General features: G+C 40.7%; 1 protein-coding gene and 1 long non-coding RNA gene across 5 annotated transcripts in view; both read left to right on the forward strand.

Moving 5' to 3' along the window:
- Positions 1-2,903: 2,903 nt before the first annotated feature.
- The window catches only part of LOC106908370 (endothelial PAS domain-containing protein 1-like), a 301,962-nt gene continuing 285,981 nt past the window's right edge, over positions 2,904-18,884 (forward strand). For all 4 annotated transcript variants that reach the window (XR_015765374.1, XR_015765376.1, XR_015765377.1 and 1 more), the window contains exon 1: positions 2,904-3,461. Coding sequence is in view for 1 of the 4 variants with exons in the window: in XM_088012913.1 (XP_087869039.1) it covers positions 3,436-3,461 (26 nt within the window). In the remaining 3 variants the exon portion in view is untranslated. The remainder of the gene's footprint in view (positions 3,462-18,884) is intronic.
- Positions 3,468-17,393, forward strand: LOC148155264 (uncharacterized). The gene is made up of 2 exons (XR_015765379.1): positions 3,468-16,609; positions 17,244-17,393. It is a non-coding gene; the product is annotated as an uncharacterized LOC148155264 (long non-coding RNA).

Here is an 18,884-nt window from a genome sequence, read left to right on the forward strand (position 1 = left end):
TCTGTAAATTTACGGTAAGAAAATTGTGAAATACCAACGGTTACTGACCGTAATATCCAGAACATTATATTACTGTAGAAAATATGTGGAATTATCTTAACTCAATAAACATATATCCTAAGTAATTTTGACAGTCATAAATGTAGAAAATACAGAAATATATTGCAAAAATATTAGTACTTGTAAAGTTCATAGAAAAATATTGCCAGCAGTTAATTACCCTAAACTTAACAGTACTAATCAGCCAAAATTACTAATTTTGCTGATATTTATATCTACAATGTAAAACCGTAAACGAGACTACAAAAGTAATTTTTACAAAGAACAGAATGCTGGTGTGGTATTTTGGTTTCTTTTTTAATAATGCCTTTAATACACCAAAATGAAATCTCAACAGTAGACCAGGCATCAATGTGGCAACCCACCGATTGCAAAGCAAACACCTACAGCCAATGCCACCATCATTTATGAGAGTATTTGATTAAATGATGCATTTGAGATTAATTTTATGCCGACCATCGATTTCTTATACATTAAGAGAACTGTATGTTAGCCCCTGAAGCTGAAGTTGGTTTCCAATTGCTGCTTCCAATTTGGAAAATGGCTAAAGGGCAATTCCACCTACTTTTTCACTACCATCAGCATCTTTAATTTACTCTAGCTAAAAAACTACAACACCTAGACTCTTCAAATCTGGACTAGATTATTCTAAACTCATATCAGAATATTTAAAAGCAAGTGTGGGATTTGTGAAACCTTTATCTGATTTGTGAAACTTCAATAAAGAACAATTCTAGTGTTATCCAAAATCATAAAAGTTGTGAAGTCGCCCTTCATTGAAGTTTCACAAATCCCACACTTGGTTTTAAATATTGTGCTATTAGTAGAGAATAGTCTAGTGAGTTTTTCATTTTGTTATTGTGATAAATAGCAGGGTTTGCATTAAATGGAGACTGTTATTTTTCATGTAAACAAATAATTATCTAGTTTGTATTGCTGCTTGATCCTTCAGCATCAGCAGCAAGATTATTTTAACTCTGTTCCTGTAGTTGAGTGAGGCTCAGGATGCTGTGGTGTCCTGAACTCAACACAGTAAAGTCACAGTGCGCTAGCTAAGGCTGCTAACTAGCAGGTGCTAGCTCAGGGTGCTGAGAGCCCAGTAGGCCTGGTCCTTGTCAGGATGTGGCAAGTGTCTTTGAAGTCAAGTTTCTGCTATTTTTGTGCGTTCAGGAGGAGAAGGAGGACAACACATCTCTGCATCACAGGTGAGCCTCTTTCACGGTTTTAACTGAAGTTAGCTAACTTTAACCAACTGATAAAGAAATGTGTAATTTCTGAGCCATGCTGTTTATGTACATGCACTGCAGCTAGATATTTTTACTATATGGAACATTTCATTTTCCCAGACGCAACACTTCCATTAATGTTTTTGTAGGAACGACTGCATAGATATATTTACATTTCTGGTCTACTTTAGACTGCATGTGCTTAAAGTTATTGTTAATGGCAGAAGCAGCTTTTTCAAGTTTGGTTCAGTAATTAATTTGAATTACTTTGAGTGTGAAATGTTCATGCATGGAAGTTAAATCTGTGAAGAACACGTTAGCTTTTGTTTCAATACTTTGGTAATACTTGGAAGTATAAAGCTTGGCATCAGAGCTAATATTTAATATTTTCCTTTGACCTCTTGAGTCTCACCCCCAAAATACTTGCACTAAAGTCACTGGGTCCATGACAGTTGAAGGGTTTTAAGATAAGGAAATTTAAATATTAATATTTTACAGTTTTTCTCAGTTTGGGTGCATTTCTCAGAACAGAATTGAAATTCTTAAAACTACCTGTTCAATCTTCAAATTACTGTGTCACTTCTGCACATCAAAAAATGAGTTTCTCATTCCTTTTGCAAGTTTTGCTTTTGTACATCATGTAACTGATTATATGCACTTCTCTGCTTTTCCCCGGTTGTAATTTGTTTTAATCGTGTTGATCAAAATATGTTAAACGTGTCTGTGTTGAATTCTCAACTTCCAAAACAGAATAAGTTCATTGTGTAAGTCTTAACATGCATAAGTCTTAAAGTTGTCTTAATGTCAATCATATTTTAATTAATTTATATTCGATTCTTTTCTAAATCTGTCCTGAATTGGTAAATTGCTCCCAAGTGAGTCCTGAGTTTCTCTAACAGGTCAATGTATGAACCATTAGCTCAACCAATGATCAACCAGTTTTCTGAAAACAGATTGAAGGTGCATCTTGTGAACCATCAGTTGGCAACAATATGGTCTATATAACCAGAACACAACACAATGTTACATTTCTGAGAACTGATGAACAAGTATCTGGACAGAGTGAACAGCCAGTTATTCTTTCTTCCTTCCTTTCTTTCCTTCTCTCTGAAAGGGATGCCTTTTGCTTTCTTTCATTCTTTCTTCCATTTCCTTTTTTCCTTCTTTCTCTCTTTCATTCTTTCTTCCTTTCTCCTTCTTTCCTTCTTGCTCTCCATTCTTCCTCTCTTTCACAGGCAAATCTACAAGAATGTAATTTATGTTGATTCTCTACAATGATTTATAAATTATTTTCCACAATAACGCAACTTTTCTTGTTTCATTAAAAGAGTTTATGTTTAGCTGATAAAAATAAAAACCAGTAAATAAAATCGGTTTTTTGTCTTTTTTGAGAATAAAAAGAAACTTTGTATCTCTCTCCATATTTTGAACTTGACATGTTTGCATGGCATACATGTAAACACCACTGCTTTTAAAGATTTATTTTTTAAAAATCGTTGTGGGCAATCTTACTTTATTTTCAAATTAGTATTATTCCTTTAATGACCCTGCGCTACTCCCTCAGACACCTGTTGTACATCAAGGGGACAAACAGGTAGGCGCGCAGCTCCGGGCTCTCTGGGGAGGGCGGCGATGATCAGCAGAGAGGGGGTGGCTCCCGGCGGCGGTGCGAACCAATCAGCGCCGTGGGAGCGCTGTCACCGTGCCAGCTGACACTCAGGTCAGAGCCCGAGTAGCTTGTGGAGGGACTTCTGCTATCAGAGGGCGAGGAAAAGTTTTGGCAAGCGGACCTGCGGGCGGTTTTCTCTCGACAGCTGCGACGGTAGCTCTGCTCTCTTCCAGTCTAGTGGAACGCTTCCCTGTGCGGGTGAGAGGCTGTACGATCCTCGGCAGTGTTCTGAGACTGTACGGTCCCAATCCCCTTTCTCCTGCTGCGGGCTCCTCAGCCTAGATTCCCGGACTAATCCGAGCGGTTCTCTGCTTCATGGCATGATCCGGCACTGGGCCCCTTCTGACCTGCGCATTTGGGTCTAATACCGGCACTTTTTTTTTTTTTTTCAAAATCAATAACAAACTTCTATTGACTCAAAAGTTGGACTTAACTCAGACTGAAGGAGTTACAGCACTGCGACTGAGATTACCTGCAAACATGACGGCTGATAAGGAGAAAAAGAGGTAAGAGCCCCGGTTGGATCTTTGGAAGCTGATTAAAGCACATCTGGCAGAGATCTCATTTCTTATTTAGCTGCGACAGAAATCACACGACCTGTTGCTGCAGCGCTCCACGTGACCTGAGCGGGATTCACTCACAGCTGGTCGCTTTAATGTGTGCAGAGCCGAAATTAATGCTTCACTTGTGATTAGTTTTATCAGAGCTGTTCTCTGAAAGGGGAGGCTTTTGTTTGCAACTTTAAAACTTCACATCATGCACAGTGCTCTGAAGCACTTAGTTAAAACTAGAGATGCATCAGTCAGTCCGCAGATTGTCGGAAACGGCCGATTTTTATTTGAACACCTCTAATTTGTATCCAGCAGGTCAAATACTGAAAAATGTTTTCATTTTTGGTCTACCAACAGCAAGTACGTTCATGTTCTTATTTAAGTTGAATAACGATCATGTAAAGATGCATCAATGCATAAATGGGGTAACTCCTTCATTTTCTGTCAGATTTAAAACTACTACATCCAACTACTACTCCCTTATAATCCATAAAATAACATAAAATAAATTGGTAAAGTAACAATGATAATGAAAGGTCAGATTTTTTTCTTCCCTGGCGCCCTTCAGAGTTGCATCCAGTGAATAGCTTTTTTTCTGTGCACAGTTTAAGCACAAATCAGCAATAACTTGCTTATGGATGCAGCTGTAGTAGCACATTTGTGACAACTCAATAAAAAACTGCAAATGAGCCAAATCAAAAGAAAAAAATAGTTTGATAAAGTACACACTTTGCATCATGCACATTGTGATAAGGTCTACAAAACTTCCTAATATGACACCCACATGAAGCCTTTCAGCGCAAGGCAGATCCAAATCTCCATTTTGTGACCTTTGACCTTATTTGAAAAAAAAGCCAGGCTTCTTGTGCGCAGGGTAATCAGCGCTCAGCGATTACAGCAGATATCGGGCTGCCTGCTCAGGAAATTTCTAGAACTTTTAGATATCTCTGCTGTCGGATTACATCAGCTTTCTGCACTGCTTTGGACCTGCTCGCGTTTCTGACAACATTCATGGATCTGCAGCTGATTTGCAGGATTTTATGTGGGATGATACTCCTGGACCCAGTTCGATGTTAGTTTTGAATCGCTTGCCCAGCAGTCGTTGTTAAAGAAGCAACAGAAATTGGGGGTGTGAGGGAGGTACTTAATATCCTGTCAAACGTGAAGTGGAAAATTTTAATTTCTTGTATTATTATGTTATTGTTATTATTTACAGAGTTTAGTGTAGACATTGATGTGAATAGGCTGCAGGCCACCTGACGCCAGACTGTCTGTCCAGTCCAGCCTGAGGCTCTGCTACTCTTAAGCAGGAGCTGAGCAGGAATTTCCGTGGCCAACAGAATCGCTCCGGCTCCAAAGAGTCAAAGATTTCAAAAAATGACTTGAGGAGAAAAGCATTTCCTATCGTCCATTTTAGGGAAGGGAGTTGGGACATGTTTTGGTGTGTGTGCGCGTGCGTGTGCGCGTGCGTGTACCGAATTGAGCGGTTTCTTATCCCCACTACTTGTTTGAGTGTTTGTCTTTGTGTCACACAGTAGCTCTTTGTGGCAGCTGCAGCCTTGAAGTCATAAATGCTCTGATAAGTTGTGTGATTCACAGCAGCTGGGAGCTCAAGTGCTTTCAGATCAGGTTTATTAGATGACAATGTGATGGGATGAAGTCATAGGAGAGGCTGCTGTTCTCTGGATGGCTGAAAAAATATATATCTGTCATGTGCAAACTCAAATGCTGATTCTGCAGCAGCAAAGTCCAGAAAGCAAACAAACAAGGGGAGAAAAAAACTGATGAAACATTCTTCCCATCCAGCCTGGTTTACTTTCTGTTTTAACTTTCTGTTTTATGGCTTTATTTTACAATCACCTTTGTAACAAAACAAACTGAAAGGATTCCTTTGAGGATTACAGCTTTTTGAAGTGTTTGCCGATAGTAAAATGCTAATTTGAGCTATTTTATGTTGTGGAAGTTGCCTGTTTTTTTTTTTTTTTTTTTATCTGCGTTATTACAGCCACTGATCTTCAAATATTACTCCTATGGTTTAACTTTTTTTCCACCAAAAAAAAAAGAAGAAAACTGTCAAAATAAAAAATCTCCTTAAAGTTATTGTGCAAAATTGCTGTAATTATGTCATTTAGTTTTGTAGCTAATGCAGACAGAACATCTAATTTACAAGCTACATGAAAAAAATAATGCTTTTATTAAAAAAACGTTTTAATATTATGTATATGATACAGTTAATATTAAATGTGTGTGATATAAATATTTAAAGTTAAAGAGTTATTCAGCAAAGTCCATCTTGTTTTATAGGACACATCTAGCAATGTTGAAATTGTTTTATTTTGGAAAACTACAACAGAAATTTTTGGATCACATGATCAACTACCAGACGTTGCCGCTGGCGCAGAAGGAGACGGGAAGTAGTAGATTATGGTGTAGCATGTTTTTTAATGTCTTATCACAAGAACAGGCTTATTCACTTATGATTTTAATTGTGTTTCTTATTTAATGGAAACACTGCAATTCCTCAATTGAATAATTTTGATATTGGCAGAATATTGACAGCGTTTGGTGCACATTTTCAATGGCTAATGAAGTTCTGTAGATTGAGGAACTTGTCATAAAAAGTCCGATGTGTCTTGTTTCTCAGCAGCTGCCATGTTGTTTCTGATCGGCAGTGGTAGCGGAGGCTTGTTAGCACATCAGCCTGTTTAGCCCCCCGCCACCACCGCTGCTGATTCTGTTGAACGGTTTTATTTAAACACCCTGCTTGACTGCCACCAGAAATAAGTGGCAGGCATGTAAAGGAACCAAGTGCCCCAACCCACCCTGTCCTCTTCCCACACACACACACGCGGACGCACATGAATACGCTGCACACACACTTTCACGTCTCCCAACATGTGATTCTACTGGAAACAATGTGCAAAGGTCAGAGTGTGGGCCAGCTGCCAGGGAGATATAGGTTTCATGGCTGTATGGCGGGTGATCCATATGACTTCTCAGTGTTTGTATGGAGAGCTGGAGTGGACCACCTGATTATACAGCCAAGTGTAAAACAAAACAAAAACAGTGGATAAGCACCTGATGCATAATCATAATGAGAAGAAACGTGTAGGACGTGAAGGAAATGTCCAGATGGGGATAAGTCTGGAGTATTTTATTGAAGAAATCAGACTCTCCTGTTAAGAATTGGCTGCATATTTGTTGTATTTTTGCTGTACTATTTGCATAAAAGATAATTCTCCTGTTTGTTTCCGTTAGCTAGTTCAAAGATCACTTTAAAGGGGCAGAGTTATGTAAAATCAACTCTTCTTTAGCTTTACATCATCCTAATATTAAATAATGTTATTCCCTCATAAAACATACCCAAGAGTGATGCCTTGATTCTTTCATGCATGGCAACCATTCAGCTGTTCAAAATGCTTGGGTGGACCTAGCTGCAGTTTGCAATCTTCAGAGCTTCCACCTCACAGAGAAGCCTTCCGCCTTTCTGCTCCTTCAGACTAGCCAGCAGCAGTCAGCAATTCCACATCTGTTGGAACTGCTGAGCTCATTATAGGAGCTACTTCTCAATGAAATGCTGGTAAAACATTGTTAAAGGGGAGTGATGCTGTGATGACTTCCTGAAGGCGGAGTTTCAGATTGAGCAGGAGCTTCTTCATTGAAGGCATTAAATTATGACATCAAATTTCTTTTAAGTTATAATAGCTATATGTAACATTTTTATAACAATTGAAGGTAACATTTAGTTGATTGTGATATACAACTGTGTGCCAGAAAATGTGCCAGAAAATGCATAATACTACCCAAAGCATTGAATTGGGTCTTAGGAAGTCCTATCAGTGCATCAGATTGTTGCATTTCTGCACTATGCCTAATGACCTCACCATTTAAATCAATAAAGAAATAAAGACTGATCAGAAAACGTGCAGCGAGGCAGCTACAGGCCTGCTGACTCAACATTTCACATCACAGCTCTGCACCAGTTGGCACAGAGCCGGTTTTGACTTTAACCCCTGTCGCTCAGATCTGGTCCCCTAAAACTACCAAAGCATCAGTTTACAGCACAGTGGCCCAGTGCAGGATGGAGGAATGCAAAAACGAGATGGAGGGAGGAGATGTGAGTGGATTTACTGCCTCTCAAGCTGAGGAGTCCGCTGATGGAATGGAGAATGGCGAGGTGGTGGGCGGTGAGACTTTTAGCAATTTAAAGTTGCTGCTTTCCAAATGTTGTGCAGTTCTCTGGAAGTTTTTATATTTATCCAACCAGCTCATAAGATGAAACCTTACACAATATTGGGTTCACGCACTATAAAGCTCCCTTTTTTGTGTTTTATCATACATTACACCAGTGGTTCCCAAACGTTTTCTTCTGCGCCCCCCCAGTGGTTTCCAAACATTTTCTGTGCCCCCCCTATGGATTACAAATGGCCGTATGGTTGAAACGACGCGTGTGACGGGGTGGGGGAGGAAATCGACTTTTTTGGGGGCAAAATGAATGTACGTAGCTGAAAATAGACACCTAGATCGGTAGCCTACAGGCTACTTGTTAAGCTTAAGGTTCTGTATTGATATTAGCTAGTCATCTTTTAGCTAACATTACCTGCATCCAGCAGCTTTACTCAACTCAGTCGGTTAGTTTGGAGGGAAAAACTGTGAAAAGTTCTTTGCGTTTTGCTGGTTTGCTGCCGTGATTCTAACACAAACCTACGTAGCTCCGCCCAGCAGCAGCAGGTCTCCTTCACAGGTGTAAACCCAGCGCGAGCGTCGTAGCGCTCATGTTGCGTTTAAAGGTGGCTCAGAAAACCAGGTTACAACATGTTAACAACGGATTAAACAGTTTTAACTGCTGATAAAAGTGACAGAGGACACAAATATGGGAAGTGTGGAAGCCTCTACTGTATCAAATTGACATAGGAATAACAGAGAGTTGGCCATTCTAAGATAAAAACCCAGCGCATACAGTGTTCATGTTTTGTTTTGTTTTTTCATCCAGACGGCTTCCCGCGCCCCCCCTGCAATAACACGGCGCCCCCTCCTAGGGGGCGCGCCCCACAGTTTGGGAACCTCTGCATTACACTGTGCTTAAAAAGCCTGTAAGGGTAGAAAACCCCAGTTCGGGTTTCGCTTGTCCACACAATGTATTTTTGTAAGCTTAATTCTCAGGTGATTATGTTTTAAAATGCTTCCTGTTTGTGTTTTTGCAGATGGCATAAATGTTTATTAAAGCTTTGATACGAGTAGAAAAGTATGATGGAGTGTTAGGGCCATAACAAGAAGAAAATGAAAAATAAACAAATAAAATTATAAGAATAAACAAGTACGAGAATGAAGTCATGATATGAGAATAACCATAATAATTTCAGAATAAAGTTGTAATATTTCTACTTCATTCTTGTAATTTTTGCTATATTCTTTATGTGGCCCTAATAGTAGGATTGTACATTTTAGATTTGATAAAAGTATTTTAGATTTTGAATTAGATTTGACAAAGATCTAACCAAACTCTTAAGCTTGGTGCATAGAAACCTTCAATGCGGATGCTAACGTTAGCAACATTAACTGCAAATCGTTGGCTAGTCACAGTATTTTTACAGCGCTTACAAATCATTCCTATTTTTTTGTTATCAATCAGAAAAAGACACCACAGAAAAGATTTTAAAGTAGGTGGTGAAGGTTTTAAGTGTCCTCAACGCAGGGGCGTGGTATAGGGGAGAAAAGTGATGACAATTCTAAGGGCCCCGACCAACAGGGGGCCCTCCACAATTAAATTTATTTTTTGTTCATAGAAAAAAAAATGGGGCCCTGTCAGTTGCAAAATTAATCATATTGTATTTTCAAAGATCTTTTTAGCAGTAAAAATTTTATGTTCACACTCCCAGATCAAAAAACACACATCTATATTTGCACTGAACCCCCCTATCTCTGTTAAATGGTTCGTTCCTACCTGGAGCGCTTCAGAGTGACGCTGTTAGCAGCAGTCAGTGGAAATCACCAACGACTGTGGCAGTTACTATGCTGCTAAGAAAAGTTATAAAATCAGGTTTTCAAAAATAAAAAGGGAGAGAGAGAAAAAGGCAAGAGTGCTAATTTATAACCCAGTTTTTCTGCATGAGAGGTGGGTAGACTGTGTGAGATTATCAACTATTTAGCATAATTAGCTTAGCTACAGACTACTGTTTGCCTCCATTTCACTAGAATTTAATGAATTAAGGAAATAAATTACCAACATATTCATATATTTAACTTGTCCCTTGTACCTTTTACGACTTAACAACAGATGAGTCAGTCAGCAGCAGTTATAACCACATCCCTCCTGACACGTCCTCTCCTGAGTGAAATTAAAGCTGCAGTATGTAACTTTTATATAAATATATTTTTTTCCACATATTTGTTAAAACTGTCATTATGTTGTGACAGTCTGGTATGAGAGGTAATCTGTGAAAAATCTATTTCCTCTGCCTTCTCCCAGTGCTAGAAACAACCAGTCAGTGGCAGGAGAGTTTTAGTGCTGTCAATCACAATCTCATGTGGTGCTGCTCATCCTTCCTCCCCCTCAATTTGTGCCATGCTGCAGCTAGCATAGCACAGAGCTGTGCAGATTCAAACTGTGAATGCTCAGTTCAGTTAGCATAATAGCTACCAATGACGGCAGATAAACAGTTTCTTGTAATGATAATTGTTTCTTCACCATTAGCACATTTAGTAGTGAGTGAATGAGGTTGATTGACAGCGCTAAGAGCGTCCTAGTAGTTCTGATTGGTCAGAACGGTGCGTTAATTTAACCAGTAATAGTAATTCAGGAAGGAGATGGAGGAGATTGGTTGTTTTCACAGATTATCTGTCTCATAACAAACTGCTACGACATGATGACAGCTTTAACATATATGGAGAAAACATGTTTTTTTAAAGTTATATACTGCAGCTTGAATAAAATGCAACTACATAGCATTTTTGAGAAGTCTGGAATGCTTCATGTATATTTTGCACGTTGCTTTTGACTGTTGCTCATGGGGAAAGACATTCAGTAATCTAAAACTAATAGAAACAATTTAAGCAACCTACTTTGCATCCTGGATGTGTACTGTTGAATGTTAAATTTATGAGCAGTAAATATTGTGCTAATATCAGTATTGGACCAAAGAAAGCAAGGCAGATGCAAGCCTTTAAAATTGTGATGCTTTTTATGGGTCAAATAGACTCAAAAAATTGTAACAGCAGCTGCGCGGGGGGCCCAAACAATTTTTTGTCAGGGGGTTCACGATTCCTGGCGGAGCCCCTGCCTCAACCTGCCCGACTACAATTCGACACTGTTGACAAAACAGGGCGACACAAAAACTAGCTCAAGAACTCGATCAAAAAAGCAGGATGTCAAGCTTAGCTCCCTTATGTGCACATTTTCTTCGCCAGGCAACGTTTCATGCTGGCAGGAAAAGAGTTCATTTTACGTGAAACACTATGATATTTTAACTTGACCACTCCATTTGTACAGTAAGACTTACAAAAGACTCAAAAAATTGTAACAGCAGCTGCGCAGGGGGCCCAAATAAATTTAATTAGGCCCGAGCAGCTAAGCGCTGCAAAGGCCTATTGTTTTTTTCAAATGTTTCTTATTAGGCCCGAGCAGCTAAGCGCTGCGAAGGCCTATTGTTTTTGTACTGTTTCTTATTATTCTGCCACCCTCTTTGGGGGGCTTTTTGGGGGCTTTATCATATTCAAAAACTCACCAAACTTGGCGGGGGCATAGAGCCCGGTGAAAAATTACGTATTTTAAGGTCCTCAGACAAATCGCACAAGAAACGGCTCAAGGGCGCCACCTAGCAACTTTCAAAAGACCCTTTCCTATTCACTTACTTTATCGTAGAGACTTGAAACTTGGTACACTTGTAGAGCTCCCCAAGACACTCTGAATTTACAATTAATGTCATAGTGCAAGTATCACAGAATGTCAGCCATTTTGGATTGAAGTTCCAATTTTGACCCGATTTTGGCCGTTTACAGGGTTCGCATTTGATCGAACTTGTCCTAGGGATTTCGATCGATCGGCTTCAAACTCGGTCAGATCGTTCATAAGGCATGGCCGATCCAAAGTTATCAAAGGTTTGCGTTTTCGACCTTCCTGAAGGGGGGTTACCTGGGGTCAAAGTTCACCTAGTCGCCATGAAAAATAAAACGGTTACAACTTTTACAAAAAAACTTACAGCAGCACCAAACTTTCAGTGATTGATCATCATCGGGTCCCCTACAATACCCAATGGCCAAATGATGACGTCACTTAGGCCACGCCCCCTGAGAACAGGAAGTGTCATGTTTTACTCTGAACGGTCGCTATCTGACACCTTTGACCTCATCAACATGAAACTGTGTCCAGAGACAGAAGACATGTGGGTGTGTATTGGATTCCAACCCCATCCGGCTGGGATGTAGCAGGTGGGCGTGGCAGCGTAGCGAAGTGACCTGTCAGAACGTGCCCATACTTTTGGCTCTGAATTCTACAATTTTGGGTCCAGCTGCACCAAACTCACTAGGATGGAGCTTTGTCCAACCCCGGACAGGAATCCAGTGCAATATTTGGTGGGCGTGGCCTAATGTCTCAACAGCGCCCTCTAGCATGTTTTAAATGATCAGCCCCAAGCCATGCTTTATCTCAGAATTATGAAACTTGGTACACATCTGTATCTCATCAGGATGTACAAAAAAGTCTCTCGGAGCCATGGTCCAAACCCAACAGGAAGTCGGCCATTTTGGATCAAAGCCGCAATTTCCTCTATTTCATTGACGTCACATCTGACTTAACTCCTCCCACACCTTTTGAGATACAGACTTCAAACTTACTCAGCAGAGAGGTGAGACATTAAAGTTGAAAAGTTATCAAAAGAATTCTCGTAGATCAAAGCATGTGGGCGTGGCTAAGCGTTAAACTTTGCCTTTGTGAAATGAAACTTATCACCCAAAACATGATCAGCCCCAAGCCATGCTTTATCTCAGAATTATGAAACTTGGTAGACATGTGTATCTTGTCAGGATGTACAAAAAAGTCTCTTGGAGCCATGGTCCAAACCCAACAGGAAGTCGGCCATTTTGGATAAAATCCGCCATTTCCTATTTTTCATACACGTCACATCTGATTTAAGTACTCATACAGCTTTTGAGATACAGACTTCCAAATCACTCAGCAGAGAGTTGAGACATTAAAGGTGAAATGTTTTCAAAAGAATCCTCGCAGATCAAAGCATGTGGGCGTGGCTAAGCGTCAAACTTTGGCTTTCTGCCCTGAAACATTAGGATGCAATAACTTCTCCAGGACAGCTCAGAGCTGAATCAGACTTTCCATGTCTCATTATAGACCAGCCTTGATCACATTGATATGGTCAATTGATGACATCACCTAAACCATGCCCCCCTCCAACAGGAAGTCACCTGTTTTTTTCTGCTGGATGTCTAACTTTTTCTCTGATTCAAATGGATTAAATCCTCTGCCAACTGATACAAAATGACATGATGATGCCCTCTGTGAACTTTGTCTGCTGGCTGAACCATGTGGGGGTTCAGCCAGCATTATCATGTAATAACCAAAGTCATTACATTATATCTTCACTCCACTGTGCCCAATAGGTTGATCAAACTGCTGCATCTCCTCGCTACATCAACTGATCTACATGAGATATTGGGTGCTTCACAAAGGAGCGGTGCTGAAAACACAATGCAGCTGTTCTCAACAGAATTCAGAATGATCTGTGTTCTACAATTCAAGTGTTTTCAGTTAAAATGCTTCATTGGTTGGAAGTTTACAAGAAGTGTTCTGTATGGGTCTAGCTCATTAGTCTGATCAGAGAGTCCAGGACCTGGAAACAGAATCTGGAACAGAACTCTATCAGATAAATCTCACCAGATTAGAAAAAACGTTACCTCATCATCCTGGGATTGTCTATAAAATAAAATAAGTCTTATATTTTCACATTTTTCCTCTCACTATTATTACATACATTTGTATTATAATTATCTCATATGTATATTCATACATTTCAACAAAGAATGGGCTGTGTACTACAATTCAAGTATTTTCAGTTTAACTGCCTGTTTAAAAAACCCAGACATTATAAACCTGGGATTTGCTATAAAAATAAATAAATCTTACATTTAGAGATTTTTTTCCTCTCTGTTGTGAAAAAACAATTATATTATACTTAAACTTATTTGTATACTGATACATTTCAACATAGAATGGTCTGTGTTCTACAATTCAAGTATTTTCAGTTGAACTGCTTTCTTGGTTGGATGTTTACAGGAAGTGATGTTTCCTTTGCTGCACTGTATTGGTCTAACTCATTAGTCTGGTCCACTTTGCAGCAGAGAAAGTCCTGGACCTGGAAACGGAACCTGGAACAGAACTCTATAACAGAAATCTGCCCAGATTAAAAAAGAGACCTTATCAACCTGGGATTCTCTATTTTTGTGCATTGTCTGGGAGCAATGCCGTACATGACACGGTAACTATCTTCAGGGCGGGTTGGGAAGCTCCGTGAGAGCGTGAGCGATGGCTGGGGGAAGGCGGGGGATAGGGGGAGGTGGTGCTGGGGGGAAGCTGTGGCTGGAGGGAGGTGGTGCTGAGGGGAGGTGGTGGCTGAGGGGAGGAGGTGCTGAGGGGAGGTGGTGGCTGAGGGGAAGTGGTGCTGGGGGGAGGCGGTGCTGGAACATCCGCGGTCACTAGGCCTGAGCGGCGCTTGGCTGCGAGGGCCGCTTGAGGCTCCGCGGAGCTTTAATTAGGCCCGAGCAGCTAAGCGCTGCGAAGGCCTATTGTTTTTCAAATGTTGATTATTAGGCCCGAGCAGCTAAGCGCTGCGAAGGCCTATTGTTTTTCAAATGTTGATTATTATTATTATTAGGCCCGAGCAGCTAAGCGCTGCGAAGGCCTATTGTTTTTCTAATGTTTATTATTATTATTTTTCTCCCGTCAAATGAATTGGCTTTTTGGGGGCTTTAACATATGTGAAAACTCACCAAAATTGGCAGACCCATAGATCCTGTGAAAAATTTACGTATTTTAAGGTCGTCGCAAAAATCGCAAAAAAAATGGCTCAACAGCGCCCCCTAGAATTTTTCAAAAGACCCTTTCCTATTCACTTAGTTTATCGTAGAGACATGAAATTTGGTACACTGGTAGAGCTCCCCAAGATGCTCAGAATTTACAATTAATGTCATAGTGCAAGTATGACAGGAAGTCGGCCATTTTGGATTGAAGTTGTGAATTTGACCCCATTTTGGTCGTTTACAGGGTTCGCATTTGATCGAACTAGTCCTAGGGATTTTGATGGATCGGCTTCAAACTTGGTCTGTTGGTTCATAAGGCATGCCCGATCTAAAGTTATCAAATGTTTGCGTTTTCGACCTTCCTGAAGGGGTGATACCTGGGGTCAAAGTTCACCGACTCACCAAGAAATATAAAACTTTTATATCTCCTACACAAAAAGTCAGAGAGGCACCAAACTTTCTGTGTTTGATCATCATTGGGTGCTCTACAAGATGGTATAGTGAAATTTTGAGATTTCTTAAGCCACGCCCCCTTAGAACAGGAAGTGTCATGTTTTACTGTGATTGGTGGCTATCTGACCCCTTTGACCTAATCAACATGAAACTGTGTCCAGAGACAGAAGACATGTGGGTGTGTATTGGATTCCAACCCCATCTGGCTAGGATGTAGCAGGTGGGTGTGGCAGCGTGGCGAAGTGACCCGTCAGAAAGTGCCCATACTTTTGGCTCTGAATTCCACAATTCTGGGTCCAGCTGCACCAAACTCACTTGGATGGATCTTTGTCCAACCCCGGACATGAATCCAGTGCAATATTTGGTGGGCGTGGCCTAATGTCTCAACAGCGCCCTCTAGCATGTTTTAAATGATCAGCCCCAAGCCATGCTTTATCTCAGAATTATGAAACTTGGTACACATGTGTATCTCATCAGGATGTACAAAAAAGTCTCTTGGAGCCCTGGTCCAAACCCAACAGGAAGTCGGCCATTTTGGATCAAAGCCGCAATGTCCTCTATTTCATAGACGTCACATCTGATTGAACTAGTCCCACACCTTTTGAGATATAGACCTCAAACTCACTCAGCAGAGACTTGAGACATCAAAGGTGAAAAGTTATCAAAGAAATTCTCGTAGATCAAAGCATGTGGGCGTGGCTATGGGTCAAACTTTGGCTTTGTGAAATGACACTTTTCACCAAAACATGATCAGCCCCTAGCCATACTTTATCTCAGAATTATGAAACTTGGTACACATGTGTATCTTTTCAGGATGTACAAAAAAGTCTCTTGGAGCCATGGTCCAAACCCAACAGGAAGTCGGCCATTTTGGATCAAAGCGGTAATTTGCCCTATTTCATAGATGTCACATCTGATTTTTCTCCTCCCACACCTTTTGAGATACAGACTTCAAACTCACTGAGCATAAAGGTGAAACATTAAAGGTGGATATTTATCAAAAGAATTCTTGTACATCAAAGCATGTGGGCGTGGCTAAAGGTCAAACTTTGGCTTTGTGAAATAACACTTCTCACCCAAATCTTGATCAGCCCCAAGCCATGCTTTAACCTAGAATTATGAAACTTGGTACACATGTGTATCCTGTCAGGATGTACAAAAAAGTCTCTTGCAGCCATTGTCCAAACCCAACAGGAAGTCGGCCATTTTGGATCAAAGCGGTAATTTCCCCTATTTCATAGATGTCACATCTGATTTTTCTCCTCCCACACCTTTTGAGATACAGACTTCAAACTCACTGAGCATAGAGGTGAAACATAAAAGGTGGAAATTTATCAACAGAATTGTCGTACATCAAAGCATGTGGGCGTGGCTAAGCGTCAAACTTTGTCTTTGTGAAATGAAAATAGTCACCAAAAACATGATCACCCCCAACCCATGGTTAAACCTAGAATTATGAAACTTGGTACACATGTGTATCTCATCAGGATGTACAAAAAAGTCTCTTGGTACCATGCTCCAAACCCTACAGGAAGTCAGCCATTTTGGATCAAAGCAATACAAGGCAACACCACGTAAACACCTACTCAGAAACAGCTAAATCCGCTGCTGCTCCCAGCCAGGTGAGTACTTTGGAGATGTATCTGTCTGTTTTTTACTACATTTAAGGTTGCATACATACAGTCATGGAAGACATTTAAAACACAAAGTCTGTTTATTTTTATTGCTCAAACATAACATGCCCATTTTCTGAAGACAGTTGCACATTAGTTATAAATAACTCAATATTGCACAGCATTTTACCGTCATTTGTTTATCTTTGCGTGAATCTACATGCTTGTTTCTCATTTTGCTGTTGCATCCGAGTTTCCCACGTGAGATAATAAAACATGTTATATGACACCCTATTGTAAAATGTCTAGATATGAGTTCCCTAGTCAAATTGGTATGAATTATTAAATGTAGAATGAGCAATAAACCTGAAGAAAACAATAGTGTTGTTTTACCAATGGCTGTAAGTCTGCATATGTCTAAAACATACAAGTAATTACATTTTGTACACAACTATTCCAGTTATTTATCATTCTGTAAGTCTGGATGGTAAAAAATAGTGTTTGAACATTAAATATATACATCTATAGTAACATGTATGTTTTAAATCATTCCTTATGTGTATGCAACTTCCACATTAGTAACTCTGTGTTATTTATCTACATTTATGTGCTATAAGCTATATTATCTGATTACTTTTCCCAGGGAACAGAAGAAGAGCAACATGGCTGACATGATGGTGAATGATAAGGAGAAGCATCAGAAAAACATCTGGATCTCCTTCAAGAGGAAGCAGCTGCCAGCAGAGATGGCAGAGCTCCAGGGAGAGTTGAGACAAACAAACAAAAAATAAAACTTGTGTCTCAGTGAACAAAGTCTCTTTATTTATGCTCACTCCACACATTACTGTAGTTTATGTGGCATCAAGGTCCTAATACAATCCTCCCAAAATGTGAGGAGCTATAGACAAAGTGAAAATTACATTACATTATATTATATTGACACTTAACATAGAGAAAGTACCCATTTTTTCTGCTGGATGTCTTGCTTTAACGGTGACTCTGGAGAACCTCTACAGAGCCCAAAAGCATTACATTGTAATTTGACTCCACTGCGCACCCAGGTTAATCAAACAGCTGTGTCTCCTTGCGATATCAGCCGATCTGCACCAGATTTTTGTGCATTGTCTGGGAGCAATGTCAAACATGACAGGGTGACTATCTTAAGGGTGGGTTCGGCAGCTCCGTGAGAGTGAGGCGGTGGCTGGGGGAAGCGGGGGCTGGGGGGAGGTGGTGCTGAGGGGAGGCAGTGGCTGGGGGGAGGTGGTGCTGAGGGGAGGCGGTGGCTGTGGGGAGGTGATGCTGAAGGGAAGACAGTGGATGGGGGGAGGTGGTGCTGAGGGGAGGCGGTTGCTGGGGGGAGATGGTGCTGAGGGGAGGCGGTGGCTGGAACATCCGCGGTGGCTAGTTAGGCCCGAGCAGCTAAGCGCTGCGAAGGCCTATTGTTTTTCTAATGTTTTATTATTTTTAGGCCCGAGCAGCTAAGCGCTGCGAGAGCCTATTGAAACCTTGCTGTTTCTTATTATTAGGCCCGAGCAGCTAAGCGCTGCGAGAGCCTATTGAAACCTTGCTGTTTCTTATTATTATTATTATAGTTCTTGTGCCAAATGAATTGGCTTTTTGGGGGCTTTATCATATTCAAAAACTCACCAAACTTGGCGGGGGCATAGAGCCCGGTGCGAAATTTTGTATTTTATGGTCGTTGCAAAAATCGCAAAAGAAACGGCTCAAGGGCGCCACCTAGCAACTTTCAAAGGACCCTTTCCTATTCACTTACTTTATCGTAGAGACTTGAAACTTGGTACACTTGTACAGCTCCCCAAAACACTCTGAATTTACAATTAATGTCATAGTGCAAGTATCACAGATTGTCGGCCATTTTGGATTAAAGTTCCGATTTTGACCCGATTTTGGGCGTTTGCAGGGTTCGCATTTGATCGAACTTGTCCTAGGGATTTCGATCGATCGGCTTCAAACTCGGTCAGATCGTTCATAAGGCATGGCCGATCCAAAGTTATCGTAGGTTTGCGTTTTCGGGCTTGCTGAAGGGGTCTTTCCGGGGGTCAAAGGTCACCGATTCGCCATGAAACATCAAACTGTTATAACTCTTTGAAAAAAACTGATAGAGGCACCAAACTTTCAGTGATTGATCATCATGGGATGCTCTACAATACCCAACGGTCAAATGATGACGTCACTTAGGCCACGCCCCCTGAGAACAGGAAGTGTCATTTTTTACGCTGAACGGTCGCTATCTGACCCCTTTGACCTAATCAAGGTGAAACTG

The sequence above is a fragment of the Poecilia mexicana genome, unplaced genomic scaffold (assembly GCF_051168715.1).
Source record: "Poecilia mexicana isolate PSO_F unplaced genomic scaffold, ASM5116871v1 scaffold_15, whole genome shotgun sequence".
In the NCBI taxonomy this organism is placed as follows: domain Eukaryota; kingdom Metazoa; phylum Chordata; class Actinopteri; order Cyprinodontiformes; family Poeciliidae; genus Poecilia; species Poecilia mexicana.